This window comes from Cherax quadricarinatus, chromosome 100 (assembly GCF_038502225.1).
Source record: "Cherax quadricarinatus isolate ZL_2023a chromosome 100, ASM3850222v1, whole genome shotgun sequence".
Taxonomy (NCBI): Eukaryota; Metazoa; Arthropoda; class Malacostraca; order Decapoda; family Parastacidae; genus Cherax; species Cherax quadricarinatus.
Window position 1 is genome coordinate 4,956,627 of NC_091391.1, and position 19,092 is coordinate 4,975,718.

At 47.0% G+C, this 19,092-nt stretch overlaps 2 protein-coding genes across 2 annotated transcripts in view; one reads left to right on the forward strand and one right to left on the reverse strand.

The window, feature by feature from the left end:
* Positions 1-19,092, reverse strand: part of Tbh (Tyramine beta hydroxylase) — a 76,245-nt gene that overhangs the window by 15,799 nt on the left and 41,354 nt on the right. Inside the window, exons 5-9 of the mRNA XM_053799751.2 lie at positions 15,036-15,134; positions 13,517-13,615; positions 13,165-13,249; positions 11,043-11,209; positions 5,008-5,190 (exon numbers count right to left, since the gene is read on the reverse strand). Coding sequence (XP_053655726.2) covers positions 5,008-5,190; positions 11,043-11,209; positions 13,165-13,249; positions 13,517-13,615; positions 15,036-15,134 — 633 coding nt within the window. The remainder of the gene's footprint in view (positions 1-5,007; positions 5,191-11,042; positions 11,210-13,164; positions 13,250-13,516; positions 13,616-15,035; positions 15,135-19,092) is intronic.
* The window catches only part of LOC128704641 (protein zyg-11 homolog B), a 203,544-nt gene that overhangs the window by 15,203 nt on the left and 169,249 nt on the right, over positions 1-19,092 (forward strand). Inside the window, exon 2 of the mRNA XM_053799749.2 lies at positions 4,964-5,199. The gene's annotated coding sequence lies outside the window, so the exon portion shown is untranslated. The remainder of the gene's footprint in view (positions 1-4,963; positions 5,200-19,092) is intronic.

The following is a 19,092-nucleotide window of genomic DNA, read 5'->3' on the forward strand; positions in this document are numbered from 1 at the left end:
CCCTCCTGACTCTCGTACCCTCCTGACTCTCGTGCCCTCCTGACTCTCGTGCCCTCCTGACTCTCGCACCCAGTAGGACACGATACCATGATACAGGATCAGAAAACCCCTGGCGAACAGTCTTCCCTGCCCGGCGTACTTGTGTGTATGTGGGTGTACTCACCTAGTTGTACTCACCTAGTTGAGGTTGCGGGGGTCGAGTCCGAGCTCCTGGCCCCGCCTCTTCACTGATCGCTACTAGGTCACTCTCCCTGAACCGTGAGCTTTATCATACCTCTGCTTAAAGCTATGTATGGATCCTGCCTCCACTACATCGCTTCCCAAACTATTCCACTTACTGACTACTCTGTGGCTGAAGAAATACTTCCTAACATCCCTGTGATTCATCTGTGTCTTCAACTTCCAACTGTGTCCCCTTGTTACTGTGTCCAATCTCTGGAACATCCTGTCTTTGTCCACCTTGTCAATTCCTCTCAGTATTTTGTATGTCGTTATCATGTCCCCCCTATCTCTCCTGTCCTCCAGTGTCGTCAGGTTGATTTCCCTTAACCTCTCCTCGTAGGACATACCTCTTAGCTCTGGGACTAGTCTTGTTGCAAACCTTTGCACTTTCTCTAGTTTCTTTACGTGCTTGGCTAGGTGTGGGTTCCAAACTGGTGCCGCATACTCCAATATGGGCCTAACGTACACGGTGTACAGGGTCCTGAACGATTCCTTATTAAGATGTCGGAATGCTGTTCTGAGGTTTGCTAGGCGCCCATATGCTGCAGCAGTTATTTGATTGATGTGCGCTTCAGGAGATGTGCCTGGTGTTATACTCACCCCAAGATCTTTTTCCTTGAGTGAGGTTTGTAGTCTCTGGCCCCCTAGACTGTACTCCGTCTGCGGTCTTCTTTGCCCTTCCCCAATCTTCATGACTTTGCACTTGGTGGGATTGAACTCCAGGAGCCAATTGCTGGACCAGGTCTGCAGCCTGTCCAGATCCCTTTGTAGTTCTGCCTGGTCTTCGATCGAGTGAATTCTTCTCATCAACTTCACGTCATCTGCAAACAGGGACACCTCAGAGTCTATTCCTTCTGTCATGTCGTTCACAAATACCAGAAACAGCACTGGTCCTAGGACTGACCCCTGTGGGACCCCGCTGGTCACAGGTGCCCACTCTGACACCTCGCCACGTACCATGACTCGCTGCTGTCTTCCCGACAAGTATTCCCTGATCCATTGTAGTGCCTTCCCTGTTATCCCTGCTTGGTCCTCCAGTTTTTGCACCAATCTCTTGTGTGGAACTGTGTCAAACGCCTTCTTGCAATCCAAGAATATGCAATCCACCCACCCCTCTCTCTCTTGTCTTACTGCTGTCACCATGTCATAGAACTCCAGTAGGTTTGTGACACAGGATTTCCCGTCCCTGAAACCATGTTGGCTGCTGTTGATGAGATCATTCCTTTCTAGGTGTTCCACCACTCTTCTCCTGATAATCTTCTCCATGATTTTGCATACTATACATGTCAGTGACACTGGTCTGTAGTTTAATGCTTCATGTCTGTCTCCTTTTTTAAAGATTGGGACTACATTTGCTGTCTTCCATGCCTCAGGCAATCTCCCTGTTTCGATAGATGTATTGAATATTGTTGTTAGGGGTACACATAGCGCCTCTGCTCCCTCTCTCAATACCCATGGGGAGATGTTATCTGGCCCCATTGCCTTTGAGGTATCTAGCTCACTCAGAAGCCTCTTCACTTCTTCCTCGGTTGTGTGCACTGTGTCCATCACATGGTGGTGTGCCCCACCTCTCCGTCTTTCTGGAGCCCCTTCTGTCTCCTCTGTGAACACTTCTTTGAATCTCTTGTTGAGTTCCTCACATACTTCACGGTCATTTCTTGTTGTCTCTCCTCCTTCCTTCCTTAGCCTGATTACCTGGTCCTTGACTGTTGTTTTCCTCCTGATGTGGCTGTACAACAGTTTCGGGTCAGATTTGGCTTTCGCTGCTATGTCATTTTCATATTGTCTTTGGGCCTCCCTTCTTATCTGTGCATATTCGTTTCTGGCTCTACGACTGCTCTCCTTATTCTCCTGGGTCCTTTGCCTTCTATATTTCTTCCATTCCCTAGCACACTTGGTTTTTGCCTCCCTGCACCTTTGGGTAAACCATGGGCTCATCCTGGCTTTTTCATTATTCCTGTTACCCTTGGGCACAAACCTCTCCTCAGCCTCCTTGCATTTTGTTGCTACATATTCCATCATCTCATTAACTGGCTTCCCTGCCAGTTCTCTGTCCCACTGAACCCCGTTCAGGAAGTTCCTCATTCCTGTGTAGTCCCCTTTCTTGTAGTTTGGCTTCATTCATCCTGGCCTTCCTGCTTCTCCCTCCACTTGTAGCTCTACTGTGTATTCGAAGCTTAAAACCACATGGTCACTGGCCCCAAGGGGTCTTTCATATGTGATGTCCTCGATATCTGCACTACTCAAGGTGAATACTAAGTCTAGCCTTGCTGGTTCATCCTCTCCTCTCTCTCTTGTAGTGTCCCTTACGTGTTGGTACATGAAGTTTTCCAGTACCACCTCCATCATCTTTGCCCTCCATGTATCTTGGCCCCCATGCGGGTCCAAGTTCTCCCAATCGATCTCCTTGTGGTTAAAGTCACCCATGATCAGGAGCTTTGCCCTGCATGCATGAGCTCTTCTGGCCACTCTAGCCAGTGTATCAACCATCGCTCTATTGCACTCGTCGTACTCTTGCCTTGGCCTCCTGCTGTTCTGTGGTGGGTTATACATCACTGCTATTGCCACCTTGGGACCTCCAGAGTGAAGTGTTCCCGCTATGTAATCACTTTCTTCTCCGCTGTCTCCTCTCTCCAGCTCATCAAAATTCCAGCGATTTTTGATCAGCAATGCCACTCCTCCACCCCCCCCCTGTTCCCTCTGTCTTTCCTCAGGATTTGTATCCCATTGGAAAGATGGCATCTGTTATCATACCTGTAAGTTTGGTTTCTGTGAGAGCTATGATGTCTGGTGATGCCTCTTTGACTCTTTCATGCCACTCCTCCCACTTATTTGTTATACCATCAGCGTTTGTGTACCATACCTTCAGTTTCCTTTCCAACACTGTGGTTTGTGGGGCCTGTGAGGGTGGGAGACCTGGTGGCATACTGTGGGATTCTATAGCTCGGTGTTGGGTGGAGGCTGTGGGTATGGATTGTAGTGTGTGTTGGGATGGTGTGATAGGTTGTATGGTTCTGAGAATAGTTGTGTGTGTGCTTGCCCTTGTTGTTCTGTTCTGCTCTGACTGACCTCTGCTGGTTCCATCCTTGTCTCTTTTCCTAGCTCCTTTCGCTTTTTTGTCCTCTCCCTCAGCTGCTGTCGTTCTGATTGTGTTGTCTCTGTCTAGGAACACCCTCTTGTACTCTTCCGAGTATTTCAATCGTGGTTTCTCTTGGAGGATCCTGTTCCGCACTGTTTCCGTCCTGAGAATCAGCTTGATTGGTCGGTTTCTCCCCTTCGAGTACCCCCCTATTCTCTGAAAATTTACAATCTCGTCCATCTCTTCACCTATTTCCGTGATGATTTTCTCAATCTCCTTACTTTCTTCCTGCTGCCTTTCAGTGTGTGTCCTTTCCTCTCTCTCCTGAAGCCCATGGATAAACACTGATTTTGCCCTTTCCTCCTCCCATTGCCTCACCCTCTGTGTCTCTGGATCCTGCCTGTATGTGGTCAGTTTCTCCCTTGATTTTTCCAGTGGCTCTTGATAGCATGGTTGTGCCTCAGCATTCGACCTATCACCCTCTCCGTCTGCAACCAGCTGTTCTTCCCTTCCACTCCTTGGCTCTTTTTGGCAGGTTGATATGACCTTAGCATAATTCATAATTCCTTCCTTCCTGTTCGGCCTCGCAGCTTCATATGCTGTGTCTTCTCTGGTCACTGCCCCTGTAACTCGCTTCAGCCTATTTATCTCAACTTCTAGGACCCTTATCTTGGCTACTGCAGTTTCGACTTGTGCCTCCCAATTCTTTGTCTCCTTCTCCAACCTCTTTTCCAATTTCACAGAGAGCTCTTTCTCCATTTTTTCAGAAAGCTCTCCTAATTTTCTCTCCCACTCTTGTTCCATCCTTTTCCACTGCTCCTCCATCCACTCCTCCCTACCAGAACCATTCTCATCTGATCCTTGGTTCCTGCGTGCTTGTGTGGGTGTGGGTGTGCGTGCTTGTGTGTGTGTGGGTGTGCGTGCTTCTGTGTGTGTGGGTGTGCGTGCTTCTGTGTGTGTGGGTGTGCGTGCTTGTGTGTGTGTGGGTGTGCGTGCTTGTGTGTGTGTGGGTGTGCATGCGTGTGTGTGTGTGGGTGTGCATGCTTGTGTGTGTGTGGGTGTGCGTGCTTGTGTGTGTATGTGTGTGAGCGCTCGTGTGGGTGTATGACCCACTTAATATTTGTATTTATAACTCATTACAATTGTGACCAGGTGTGGACGTATCAGTGGTTCATTACTTTGTAATTTGTTCATGACTGTAACCATGTATAGGAGTGAGGCTGATTCATTACCTCTGTAACTTGCCATGATTGTGACCAGATCTACCTGGAGTTCATTACCTTTGTAACTAGTTCAGCTATCATAACTTTGGGGTCCAGTCACTGGACCCATTATGTACCTTTGTAATCTTTTGACTACCGCCCACAGGATGGGTATGGGGTGCATAATAAAGATATTAAACTAACTAACTTCCCTACGGCATTACACAGATAACCCGCCATAGGAGGAGCTTACAACGACGTTTGGGTCCCACTTCAACCATTTACAAAGTCACACAGTCACTAGGTACTAGTCACACAGTCACTAGGTACTAGTCACACAGTCACTAGGTACTAGTCACACAGTCACTAGGTACTATGCGTAGTGGTAGTAACAGTGAGATTTATCAGAGATGCATTGTTCAGAGGTTTTATTTCTAACAATCTTCTGTGTTTACAACAGGTGAGGTAGCTTCACGCAGAGGCGAGTACCAAGAGAGTACTCACCGGGAGTACATGGACTGGTTCAGGAAGTCTGCGTATCTCCTGGAAGTGTGTGGAGTAGTGGTCATCACGGTTGAGCTCTGGAAGTTCCTCCTCACCTCTGAGGTGTTTGGTCCAGGCTCTCAGCCCCGTCAGGTGTGTGTGTAGCTGCGACCCGAAGATGTGGATACCGTCCTCAGGCAGCCCCTGTGACAGGTGTGTAGTGTCAGAGGTGTGGGTTGTTTGGGTTGGTATTGGGTCCTGCTGTAGGTGTGGGATATTAGGGTTGGGTCCTGCTGTAGGTATGGGATATTAGGGTTGGGTCCTGCTGTAGGTGTGGGATATTAGGATTGGGTCCTGCTGTAGGTGTGGGATATTAGGATTGGGTCCTGCTGTAGGTGTGGGATATTAGGATTGGGTCCTGCTGTAGGTGTGGGATATTAGGGTTGGGTCCTGCTGTAGGTGTGGGATATTAGGATTGGGTCCTGCTGTAGGTGTGGGATATTAGGATTGGGTCCTGCTGTAGGTGTGGGATATTAGGATTGGGTCCTGCTGTAGGTGTGGGATATTAGGATTGGGTCCTGCTGTAGGTGTGGGATATTAGGATTGGGTCCTGCTGTAGGTGTGGGATATTAGGATTGGGTCCTGCTGTAGGTGTGGGATATAAGGATTGGGTCCTGCTGTAGGTGTGGGATATTAGGGTTGGGTCCTGCTGTAGGTGTGGGATATTAGGATTGGGTCCTGCTGTAGGTGTGGGTTATTAGGATTGGGTCCTGCTGTAGGTGTGGGATATTAGGGTTGGGTCCTGCTGTAGGTGTGGGATATTAGGGTTGGGTCCTGCTGTAGGTGTGGGATATTAGGGTTGGGTCCTGCTGTAGGTGTGGGATATTAGGATTGGGTCCTGCTGTAGGTGTGGGATATTAGGATTGGGTCCTGCTGTAGGTGTGGGATATTAGGATTGGGTCCTGCTGTAGGTGTGGGATATTAGGATTGGGTCCTGCTGTAGGTGTGGGATATTAGGATTGGGTCCTGCTGCAGGTGTGGGATATTAGGGTTGGGTCCTGCTGCAGGTGTGGGATATTAGGGTTGGGTCCTGCTGCAGGTGTGGGATATTAGGGTTGGGTCCTGCTGTAGGTGTGGGATTCTGAGGTGGGTATTGGGTCCTGCTGTAGGTGTGGGATAGGGTTGGGTCCTGCTGCAGGTGTGGGATACTGGGGTGGGTATTGGATCCTGGAACAGGTGTGGAATACACAAAGTATAAAACACTAAACCAGACAAACGAAACAAGAGAAAATCGTTGTTTGTTTCGTTAATTACTTCTGAACGTTAAACCAAAATAAATTAAAAAAAACTGAGAATTCATTTAAGGTTAAAAATTTTGTTAATAACTTTAGCATTTAATAATAATAATAATAATAATAATAATAATAATAATAATAATGTTTATTTCTACCAGTACTTGATGCAACTTATACAGACCATAGCTCACACCTATGACATCGAAAGTCCCTGGTTACGTAGAGCATTTCCCACAACTTGGGTTAATTTTGTCCCCAGGATGCTACGCACACCAGTCCAATAACACCCAGGTACCTACTTACCGCTAGGTGAACAGGGAGAGCAGGTATCTTAAACGAAACACGCCAAATGTTTTTACCCTTGCCGGGAATCGAACCCAGACCCTAAGCGTGTGAAGTGAGAGCTTTTGCCCCCAGGCCACGAGCCACCAAATGTGCAAATATGTCACCTTTGCTCTTCTCTCAGAGTTAAGGAAAACAAGTTAGTTATGGGCTTATATTACACGGTAGAGAACTTAGAAGGTTAGTAAGAACTTGGGTATTCAGTCTTAAGAAAAACAAGTTAGTTATGGGCTTATATTACACGGTAGAGAACTTAGAAGGTTAGTAAGAACTTGGGTATTCAGTCTTAAGAAAAACAACTTAGTTATGGGCTTATATTACACGGTAGAGAACTTAGAAGGTTAGTAAGAACTTGGGTATTCAGTCTTAAGAAAAACAAGTTAGTTATGGGCTTATATTACACGGTAGAGAACTTAGAAGGTTAGTAAGAACTTGGGTATTCAGTCTTAAGAAAAACAACTTAGTTATGGGCTTATATTACACGGTAGAGAACTTAGAAGGTTAGTAAGAACTTGGGTATTCAGTCTTAAGAAAAACAACTTAGTTAAGGGCTTATATTACACGGTAGAGAACTTAGAAGGTTAGTAAGAACTTGGGTATTCAGTCTTAAGAAAAACAACTTAGTTATGGGCTTATATTACACGGTAGAGAACTTAGAAGGTTAGTAAGAACTTGGGTATTCAGTCTTAAGAAAAACAACTTAGTTAAGGGCTTATATTACACGGTAGAGAACTTAGAGGTTCAGTAAGAACTTGGGTATTCGATACCCACCGACAACACGAGGAACGAGACCAGAGGTACATAATTATTCTGGGTATAGGGTTCAGTTATAATTATAATAACTAGGCACCTGTTCACCATTGTATAGGGCGTTTCGCCACTGGTTGGCGAAATGTTTCCACGGTAATATGTAAATAATGAAGTTACAATACCGTGACTGGAACAATTCACAAATAACCCGCACATAGCTACCACGACGTTTCGCTCAGACTGGGACCATTTACAAAGGCACTTTTTAAATTTACAACCTGACTTCGTAAATTTACCAAGTGACTTTGTAAATGGTCCCAGTCGGAGCGAAACGTCGTGGTAAGCTCCTCTCTTCTATGTCCGGGTTGTGTATTTTTCCAGTCACGATATCGTACCTTCATTAATTACATATCATTACTGTGGAAACGTTTCGCCAACCAACTGGCGAAACGTGGGTTATTTATGTGTAAGATATGCAAATATTGGAAGGTAGACGCCTTACATGTCCTTGTTCCTTGTTCCAGGGATCGATCCCCGGTACGGGTGGGAACATTGGGACGTGTTTCCCTAAGACACCTGCTGTCCATGTTCACCTAGCAGTAAAATAGGTACCTGGGAGTTAGTGGACTGGTGTGGGTTGCATCCTGGGTGTTAGTGGACTGGTGTGGGTTGCATCCTGGGTGTTAGTGGACTGGTGTGGGTTGCATCCTGGGTGTTAGTGGACTGGTGTGGGTTGCATCCTGGGTGTTAGTGGACTGGTGTGGGTTGCATCCTGGGTGTTAGTGGACTGGTGTGGGTTGCATCCTGGGTGTTAGTGGACTGGTGTGGGTTGCATCCTGGGTGTTAGTGGACTGGTGTGGGTTGCATCCTGGGTGTTAGTGGACTGGTGTGGGTTGCATCCTGGGTGTTTGTGGACTGGTGTGGGTTGCATCCTGGGTGTTAGTGGACTGGTGTGGGTTGCATCCTGGGTGTTAGTGGACTGGTGTGGGTCACATCCTGGGTGTTAGTGGACTGCTGTGGGTGGCATCCTGGGTGTTAGTGGACTGCTGTGGGTGGCATCCTGGGTGTTAGTGGACTGGTGTGGGTCACATCCTGGGTGTTAGTGGACTAGTGTGGGTGGCATCCTGGGTGTTAGTGGACTGGTGTGGGTCACATCCTGGGTGTTAGTGGACAGGTGTGGGTCACATCCTGGGTGTTAGTGGACTGATGTGGGTTGCATCCTGGGTGTTAGTGGACTGGTGTGGGTTGCATCCTGGGTGTTAGTGGACTGGTGTGGGTCACATCCTGGGTGTTAGTGGACTGGTGTGGGTCACATCTTGGGTGTTAGTGGACTGGTGTGGGTTGCATCCTGGGTGTTAGTGGACTGGTGTGGGTCACATCCTGGGTGTTAGTTGACTGGTGTGGGTCACATCTTGGGTGTTAGTGGACTGGTGTGGGTTGCATCCTGGGTGTTAGTGGACTGGTGTGGGTCACATCCTGGGTGTTAGTGGACTGGTGTGGGTCACATCCTGGGTGTTAGTGGACTGGTGTGGGTCACATCCTGGGTGTTAGTGGACTGGTGTGTGTGGCATCCTGGATGTTAGTGGACTGGTGTGGGTCGCATCCTGGGTGCTAGTGGACTGGTCTGGGTCACATCCTGGGTGTTAGTGGACTGGTGTGGGTCACATTCTGGGTGTTTGTGGACTGGTGTGGGTAACATCCTGGGTGTTAGTGGACTGGTGTGGGTCGCATCCTGGGTGTTAGTGGACTGGTGTGGGTCACATCCTGGGTGATAGTGGACTGGTGTGGGTGGCATCCTGGATGTTAGTGGACTGGTCTGGGTGGCATCCTGGGTATTAGTGGACTGGTGTGGGTCACATCCTGGGTGTTAGTGGACTGGTGTGGGTCACATCCTGGGTGTTTGTGGACTGGTGTGGGTAACATCCTGGGTGTTAGTGGACTGGTCTGGGTGGCATCCTGGGTGTTAGTGGACTGGTGTGGGTCTCATCCTGGGTGTTAGTGGACTGGTGTGGGTCACATCCTGGGTGTCAGTGGACTGGTGTGGGTCACATTCTGGGTGTTAGTGGACTGGTGTGGGTCACATCCTGGGTGTTAGTGGACTGGTGTGGGTCGCATTCTTGGTGTTAGTGGACTGGTGTGGGTCGCATCCTGGGTGTTAGTGGACTGGTGTGGGTCACATCCTGGGTGTTTGTGGACTGGTGTGGGTCACATCCTGGGTGTTTGTGGACTGGTGTGGGTCACATTCTGGGTGTTAGTGGACTGGTGTGGGTCGCATCCTGGGTGTTAGTGGACTGGTGTGGGTCACATCCTGGGTGTTAGTGGACTGGTGTGGGTCACATCCTGGGTGTTAGTGGACTGGTGTGGGTTACATGCTGGGTGTTAGTGGACTGGTGTGGGTCACATCCTGGGTGTTAGTGGACTGGTGTGGGTGGGATCCTGGGTGTTAGTGGACTGGTGTGGGTGGGATCCTGGGTGTTAGTGGACTGGTGTGGTTGGCATCCTGGGTGTTAGTGGACTGGTGTGGGTCGCATCCTGGGTGTTAGTGGACTGGTGTGGGTGGGATCCTGGGTGTTAGTGGACTGGTGTGGTTGGCATCCTGGGTGTTAGTGGACTGGTGTGGGTCGCATCCTGGGTGTTAGTGGACTGGTGTGGGTCGCATCCTACTTGTTTGTGGACTGGTGTGGGTGGCATCCTGGGTGTTAGTGGACTGGTGTGGGTCACATCCTGGGTGTTAGTGGACTGGTGTGGATGACATCCTGGGTGTTAGTGGACTGGTGTGGGTCACATCCTGGGTGTTAGTGGGCTGGTGTGGGTCATATCCTGAGTGTTAGTGAACTGGTGTGGGTCAAATCCTGGGTGTTAGTGGACTGGTGTGGGTCACGTCCTGGGTGTTAGTGGACTGGTGTGGGTCACATCCTGGGTGTTAGTGGACTGGTGTGGGTCACATAATGGGTGTTAGTGGACTGGTGTGCGTCACATCCTGGGTGTTAGTGGACTGGTGTGGGTCACATCCTGGGTGTTAGTGGGCTGGTGTGGGTCATATCCTGAGTGTTAGTGAACTGGTGTGGGTCAAATCCTGGGTGTTAGTGGACTGGTGTGGGTCATATCCTGAGTGTTAGTGGACTGGTGTGGGTCACATCCTGGGTGTTAGTGGACTGGTGTGGGTCGCGGGACAAAACTGACCTAATTTGCGGGAAATGCTCAGCATAACAAGGGACTTTCTATATAGTAGTATGTCACTGATGTCAGCCATGATCTGTATACCTTGTACATGTACTTGTATACCTTGTACATGTACTTGTATACCTTGTACATGTACTTGTATACCTTGTACTTGTACTTGTATACCTTGTACATGTACTTGTATACCTTGTACATGTAATTGTATACCTTGTACATGTACTGGTAGAAATATAACCAGGTACCCAGTATTACAGTCTCGATTACTGCACTGAACTCGTCCCTGGGCCGAGGGACTAACCCCCCTATCTTCCACCTCTCCACTCTTCTGTCTCTAAAATGCACATGACAGCCAAGAGTGGAGGAGTCTTACCAGAGCTGTGCACTCGGGGACGCAGTAACCGGAGAGGGTAAAGAGTGGAGAGTCTTACCAGAGCTGTGCACTCGGGGACGCAGTAACCGGAGAGGGTAAAGAGTGGAGAGTCTTACCAGAGCTGTGCACTCGGGGACGCAGTAACCGGAGAGGGTGAAGGCTGTCATTCCAGGTGGAATAGCCATCTTGCTGGTATATTCCAGCCCCAGTTCCATGATACCAGCATCATGATGCCTCAGCTCACTGGTGTAGTGCAAGGCGATGCCTGAGCTGTCAACACGACCTGCAACAACCCAGACTGTTAACGTTTCCTGTTTGTAACACGCAAGCAACACCAGTAACAGCAGCAACACACAACTAACAACAGTAACACACAAGTAACACCAGCAGTAGCAAATGTCAACACAAACTGGTAACTTTATAAGTATTGGTGAAAGTCTTAAGAATAAATGCCACAACAGCCTGGCATGGACAGCCTGGCATGGACAGCCTGGCATGGACAGCCTGGCATGGACAGCCTGGCATGGACAGCCTGGCATGGACAGCCTGGCATGGACAGCCTAGCATGTACAGCCTAGCACGTACAGCCTAGCACGTACAGCCTAGCATGGACAGCCTAGCATGGACAGCCTAGCATGGACAGCCTAGCATGGACAGCCTAGTTGTGCAAGAATGGTATATAATACCGACAAGATGAAATTAAGACACATGTGCAGACAGATGTTGCACATGTGTCTTAATTTCATCATGGACAGCCTAGCACAGACAGCCTAGCACAGACAGCCTAGCACAGACAACCTAGCACATACAGCCTAGCACAGACAGCCTAGCACATACAGCCTAGCACAGACAACCTAGCACAGACAGCCTAGCACAGACAGCCTAGCACAGACAGCCTAGCACATACAGCTTAGCACAGACAGCCTAGCACAGACAGCCTAGCACAGACAGCCTGGCACATACAGCCTAGCACAGACAGCCTAGCACAGACAACCTAGCATATACAGCCTAGCACAGACAGCCTAGCACAGACAGCCTAGCACAGACAACCTAGCACAGACAACCTAGCACAGACAACCTAGCACAGACAGCCTAGCACATACAGCTTAGCACAGACAGCCTAGCACAGACAGCCTAGCACAGACAGCCTGGCACATACAGCCTAGCACAGACAGCCTAGCACAGACAACCTAGCATATACAGCCTAGCACAGACAACCTAGCACAGACAGCCTAGCACAGACAGCCTAGCACATACAGCCTAGCACAGACAGCCTAGCACAGACAGCCTAGCACATACAGCCTAGCACAGACAGCCTAGCACAGACAGCCTAGCACAGACAGTTGACCACTAGTCCACGAACAGGAAACAAAAGGAAAAGTTTCGGGTCATGAAGGACCAGTTTCAGGTTACTAGCAGGTCAGGTCAGGTTCGTCAGGAAACAGGACAAGTGTTTCCTGACGCTGGCCTCAGTTATATGATAACCCACAACTGAAGCTTTTGGTCACCTGACCGAGGCCTTCCACTGGCTTACCTCTCCACCCCTTTAAGAAATGATATATATTTATAACGATTTAGATTACTAGTAATTTGATAATGGTCCAGCAAGGAGAGGAATGATAGTTTCTCTCTTAACTTACAACTTAGTGGTCATGTTTATATATATATATATATATATATATATATATATATATATATATATATATATATATATATATATGTCGTGCCGAATATGTAAAACTGGTCAATTAGCAAGAACTCATTTAAAATTAAGTCCTTTCTAAAATTTTCTCTTATACGTTTAAAGATATATTTTTTTTCATTAATGTTAATGTAAAAAAATTTAATTTTGCACCAAAAGAATCTTAGAAAACTTACCTAACCTTATTATAACAAGAACAATTTATTTTAGCCTAACCCAACTAAATATATTTTAGATTTGTTTACAGTAATTTAATACTAAACAAACACAGTGAAATATATTTTTTTCGTTAGGTTCAGAATGATTTTGGCGAAATTATTGCATACACAAATTTTCACTTGTCCTATATGGCAAGATGAACGTTGCTATTTAAGCCAAGATCGCAAGTTCTGCCTATTCTGCACGACATATATATATATATATATATATATATATATATATATATATATATATATATATATATATATATATATATATATATATATATATATATATATATATGTATATATATACTGAGAATTACGAGGAGTACTGACCAGTGATCAGTTGTGGGTTGTTGTAGTGAACCTCTAACATGATGTAGGGGTTGAAGTCAGCTCCACCGATGGGCATCCCAGCCTCCTGTGTGTCAGATGACATTATACAGATGTTTATTGAAATGTTTATTTAAATTAGAGACCATTGAGGAGGTTTCAGTGGGAGGTTTAAAAGTGTGGTTATAGATGGGTCGGTTTATATTACGAGTTTAGTGTTGCTTGTTACATTGTGTACTTAAGTATGATGTACTTAATTATGTTTACAAAGATTATGGTATGAATAGCATTTGTTGTTGCTGCTGCAGCAGCAACAGGGCTAGAGTAGCTTCAGTGCCTTGGATCAAGGACTCACCGGAGGGTAGATAAAGGCAGTAGCACCCATGGCCCAAGCAGCCAACACTCTCTTGCAGGCGTCGATCTCTGGCGCTCTGTCAGCAGCATGACACAGTCCCTGCCAAGCAGAGTTTCTGTTTTGAACTGGGACTGGGGTGTGACAGAGCCGGGAAAAACAAGGTTAGGGTAAAACAGGGTCCAGGGAAGACAGGGTCCAGGGAAAATAGGGTCCAGGGAAAATAGGGTCCAGGGAAACAGGGACCAGGGAAAATAGGGTCTTGAGAAAACAGGGTCCAGGGAAACAGGGACCAGGGAAAACAGGGTCTAGGGAAAACAGGGTCCAGGGAAAACAGGGTCCAGGGAAACAGGGTCAAGGGAAAACAGGGTCCAGGGAAACAGGGTCCAGGGAAAATAGGGTCTAGGGGAAACAGGGTCCAGGGAAAATAAGGTCTAGGGAAAACAGGGTCCAGGGAAACAGGGTACAGGGAAAATAGGGTCTAGGAAAAACAGGGTCCAGAGAAACGGGGTACAGGGAAAATAGGGTCTAGGGAAACCAGGGTCCATGGAAAATAGGGTCTAGGGAAAACAGGGTTCAGGGAAACAGGGTCCAGGGAAAATAGGGTCCAGGGAAAACAGTGTCTAGGGACGTCACCTAGAAGACATCACTGAGGACGCCACCTAGAAGACTTCACTGAGGACGTCACCTAGAAGACTCACTGAGGACGCCACCTAGAAGACTTCACTGAGGACGTCACCTAGAAGACATCACTGAGGACGCCACCTAGAAGACTTCACTGAGGACGCCACCTAGAAGACATCACTGAGGACGCCACCTAGAAGACTCACTGAGGACGCCACCTAGAAGACATCACTGAGGACGTCACCTAGAAGACATCTCTGAGGACGTTACCTAGTAGACATCACTGAGGACGCCACCTAGAAGACATCACTGAGGACGTCACCTAGAAGACTTCACTGAGGATATCACCTAAAAGACATCACTGAGGACGTCACCCAGAAGACATCACTGACGATATCACCTAGAAGACATCACTGAGGACGTCACCTAGAAGACATCACTGAGGACATCACCTACAAGTCATCACTGAGGAAGTCACCTAGAAGACATCACTGAGAATATCACCCAGAAGACATCACTGAGGAAGTCACCTAGAAGACATCACTGAGGATGTCACCTAGAGAACATCACTGAGGACATCACCTAGAAGACATCACTGAGGACGTCACCTAGAAGACATCACTGAGGACGTCACCTAGAAGACATCACTGAGGACGTCACCTAGAAGACATCACTGAGGACATCACCTACAAGACATCACTGAAGACATCACCTACAAGACATCACTGAGGACGTCATCTAGAAGACATCACTGAGGACGTCACCTAGAAGACATCACTGAGGACATCACCTAGGAGACATCACTGAGGACGTCACTTAGAAGACATCACTGAGGACATCACCTACAAGACATCACTGAGGACATCACTAAAGGCACCACCTAGTGGTATTGACTTACCTGGTACCTGGGTACGTCTACATCTGCTGGGTATTCACAGTGGAACACCTCCATGTGATGAACGACATCCTCGTTCCCCTTCTCAATGACAGGTCCAAACTGTGAACATAAAGAAGGAGCACTGCAGCAGGCCTACTGGCCCATGCCAGGGAAGTCCAATTCTCCTACCGGCTTAAGCCGATGTCCTAACAGGACACCATGCTGTAGCAGATAGAAAGGATTTTTACCAACTTTTCCGAGGCTGTGGGTCCCAAATTTACACTAGAAGTGGACCCCATATATGTGGTGCCGAATAGGTAAAACTTGCTATTTTGGCTTCAATAGCAACGCTCTTCTTGCCGAATAAGACAAGTGAAAATTTGTGTATGCAATAATTTCTCAAAAATCATTCTGAACTTAACGAAAAAAATATATTTCATTGTTTATTAATAAATTATTTTAAATTATTTAAAATATATTTAGTTGTACTAGACTAAATTTAATTACACTTGTTATAATAAGGTCAGGTAAGTTTTCTAAGGCTCTTTTGGTACAAAATTATTAATTTTTACATTAATGGCAAAATATATATCTTTAAACGTATAAGAGAAAATTTAGAGGAATTTTAGACGAGTTATTGATAATTGGACAATTTTACCTATTCTGCACCACACACACACACACACACACACACACACACACACACACACACACACACACACACACAGTAGAGTAGTATTACTTCCAGTAGTTATTAGCAGTAGAATACTTAGGAAGCTAGGAAGTCCTCTCTCAATGTGAACATGGAACAGGATAATAACCAGCAATAATTGATACTTAAACCCAGACACACACACACACACACACACACACACACACACACACACACAAGGCGAGTAATTTACTATAAGCTAGGTGGTGGGACAAGCTTTTAAGGGCAACATTGTAAGAAGGTGTGAGGGTCAAGTCCCAGGAGGGTAGGGGTCAGGTCACAAGAAGTTGGGGCCAGTCATTACACCACACAAGTCACCTCTCACAAACACACACACTCTCTCACACACACACACACACAGGGGTAGGGCAATGTTACTACCTGTAGTTATTGGCAGTAAGAATACTTAGGAAGCTAGGAAGTCCTCTCTCAATGTGAACAAGGAATATGATAACCAGCAATAATTGATACTTAAATCCGGAAAGGGCAATAAGTGGAGAGAGTAGCATTACTTGGAAAGATAGCTGAGTTAAATTTGAGCCTACACGACAGAGAGGTATAACGGATCTTTCAACCACACCGCCTACCCCCCCTAACCATCCCTCCCTCACACACACGGACACACACAAGGGTAGACACTCATAGAAGCTTTAGACCCTAGTAGCAAGCTCCGCTTTTTATAACCCAGAATTACTGGTATGTATTAGCAGTATCTCCCCCTCACACCTCCCCCACACATACAAACACACACATATACACACATACACACACACACCTGCACTAGGACAATATGGTAACTAACTAGGCGAATGCACACACACACACACACACACACACACACACACACACACACACACACACACACACACACATACACACACACACATGCACATACACGCACACACACACAAACACACACATACACACACATACACACACACATACACACATACACACACATACACGCACACATACACACACACATACACACACACACACACACACACACACACACGTGGAGGAGTCACGCAGTTTGAGCTTATGTTTTGGTGGTAATTTCTGACTGTACCATAAGGAATAGAGTGTGGGATATAGGCGTGTGCATGCATAAGAGTGCATATAATCACTTAAGTCCCGAAAAAAGGAAATATAAGTGATCACAGACAAGAAAACATAGTAAATAGTGACAAGTGCTAAGTGGGGGCCGAGAGCAAGGAAGGTGAACGGTCGTGTCAGGCCTAAATAGTGTTGCCATAATAACGCAGTGGGGTATTTTGAAGAATAAGTGCGACTCAAGACCAGGGAGATAAGAGATATATATAGATGTGTCAGTAAATACAGTGAGTGAAAAAATTAGATGAGCTAGAGACCACAGTGCCTACAGGAAGTTAGTGGAAAAATTACCGAGAAGCACCAAGCATCTTCAGCTACGTGGGACCCAGGGCGGACGGCAACGTACTCCACTGCCAGCCTCACATAATATTCACCTAGTTTGAGTTGCATGGGGTCAGCACCAGTCTCTAGCTGGAAATTGGGGGTCACTCTCCTCGAGCTATCAGAATTAGAATAAGCAGCATTTACTGGCATTTAATAGAATTTATTGAGGTGTAGGAGAGTTAAGCAGTTAATGATAGGTAGCCTAGTATGAGAGGTAGCCTAGTGAAGCCTACCATACAGAATTGAACGTAATTTTAGGCACACTCAGTACAGTGGGAACCAAGAGATTGGGTACATATGCAAAACATATGTAGTACATATGAGGGAAATAAGGACTGCTTACATAAATGCACTCATACACACACACTAGGTGAGTACAGGATCTGCTGTTAGGCACTTGAATAGCTGTAGCAAGCATGCACACACACACACACACATGTTCCAGGGAGGGGACACAGAAACAAGAGGCCACAATTGGAAGTTGAAGACACAAATGAGTCAGAGAGATAGTAGGAAGTATTTCTTCAGTCATAGAGTTGTAAGGCAGTGGAATAGCCTAGAAAATGACGTAGTGGAGGCAGGAACCATACACAGTTTTAAGACGAGGTTTGATAAAGCTCATGGAGCGGGGAGAGAGAGGGCCTAGTAGCAACCGGTGAAGAGGCGGGGCCAGGAGCTAGGACTCGACCCCTGCAACCACAAATAGGTGAGTACAAATAGGTGAGTACACACACACACATACATATACACACATATACAGGATTTCACACCTTTATGTGAATTGACCCTCTAACCCTCCCTTCTATCCCCGTTTCTTTGTTTATTTTCCTCTCTTCCTCTCTCTCTCCTGAGGAAAGCCAGAAGGAACAGGAAGGGGGGGGGTGGAGGAGTGGCACTGCTGATCAAACATCGATGGAATTTTGATGAGCTGGAGAGAGGAGACAGCGGAGAAGAAAGTGATTACATAGCGGGAATGCTTCACTCTGGAGGTCCGAAGGTGGTAATTGCAGTGATGTATAACCCACCACAGAACAGCAGGAAACCAGGGCATGAGTATGACGAGAGCAATAGAGCGATGGTTGACACACTGGCTGCAGTGGCCAGAAGAGCTCATGCATGCAGGGCAAAGCTCCTGATCATGGGTGACTTTAACCACAAGGAGATCGACTGGGAGAACTTGGAGCCACATGGGGGCCAAGATACATGGAGGGCTAAGATGGAGGTGGTACTGGAAAACTTCATGTACCAACACGTAAGGGATACTACAAGAGAGAGAGGAGAGGATGAACCAGCAAGACTGGACTTAGTATTCACCTTGAGCAGTGCAGATATTGAGGACATCACATATGAAAGACCCCTTGGGGCCAGCTATCATGTGGTTTTGAGCTTCGAATACACAGTAGAGCTAAAAGAGGAGGGGGAAGCAGGAAGGCCAGGACGAATGAAACCAAACTACAGGAAAGGGGACTACACGGGAATGAGGAACTTCCTGAACGAGGTTCAGTGGGACAGAGAACTGGCAGGGAAGTCAGTTAATGAGATGATGGAATATGTAGCAACAATGTGGAAGGAGGCTGAGGAGAGGTTTGTACCCAAGGGAAACAGGAATAATGAAAAAGCCAGGATGAGCCCATGGTTCACCCAAAGGTGCAAGGAGGCAAAAACCAAGTGTGCTAGGGAATGGAAGAAATATAGAAGGCAAAGGACCCAGGAGAATTAGGAGAGCAGTCGTAGAGCCAGAAACGAATATGCACAGATAAGAAGGGAGGCCCAACGACAATATGAAAGCGACATAGCAGCGAAAGCCAAATCTGACCCAAAGCTGTTATACAGCCACATCAGGAAGAAAACAATCGTCAAGGACCAGGTCATCAGGCTAAGGAAGGAAGGAGGAGAGACAAGAAATGACCGTGAAGTATGTGAGGAACT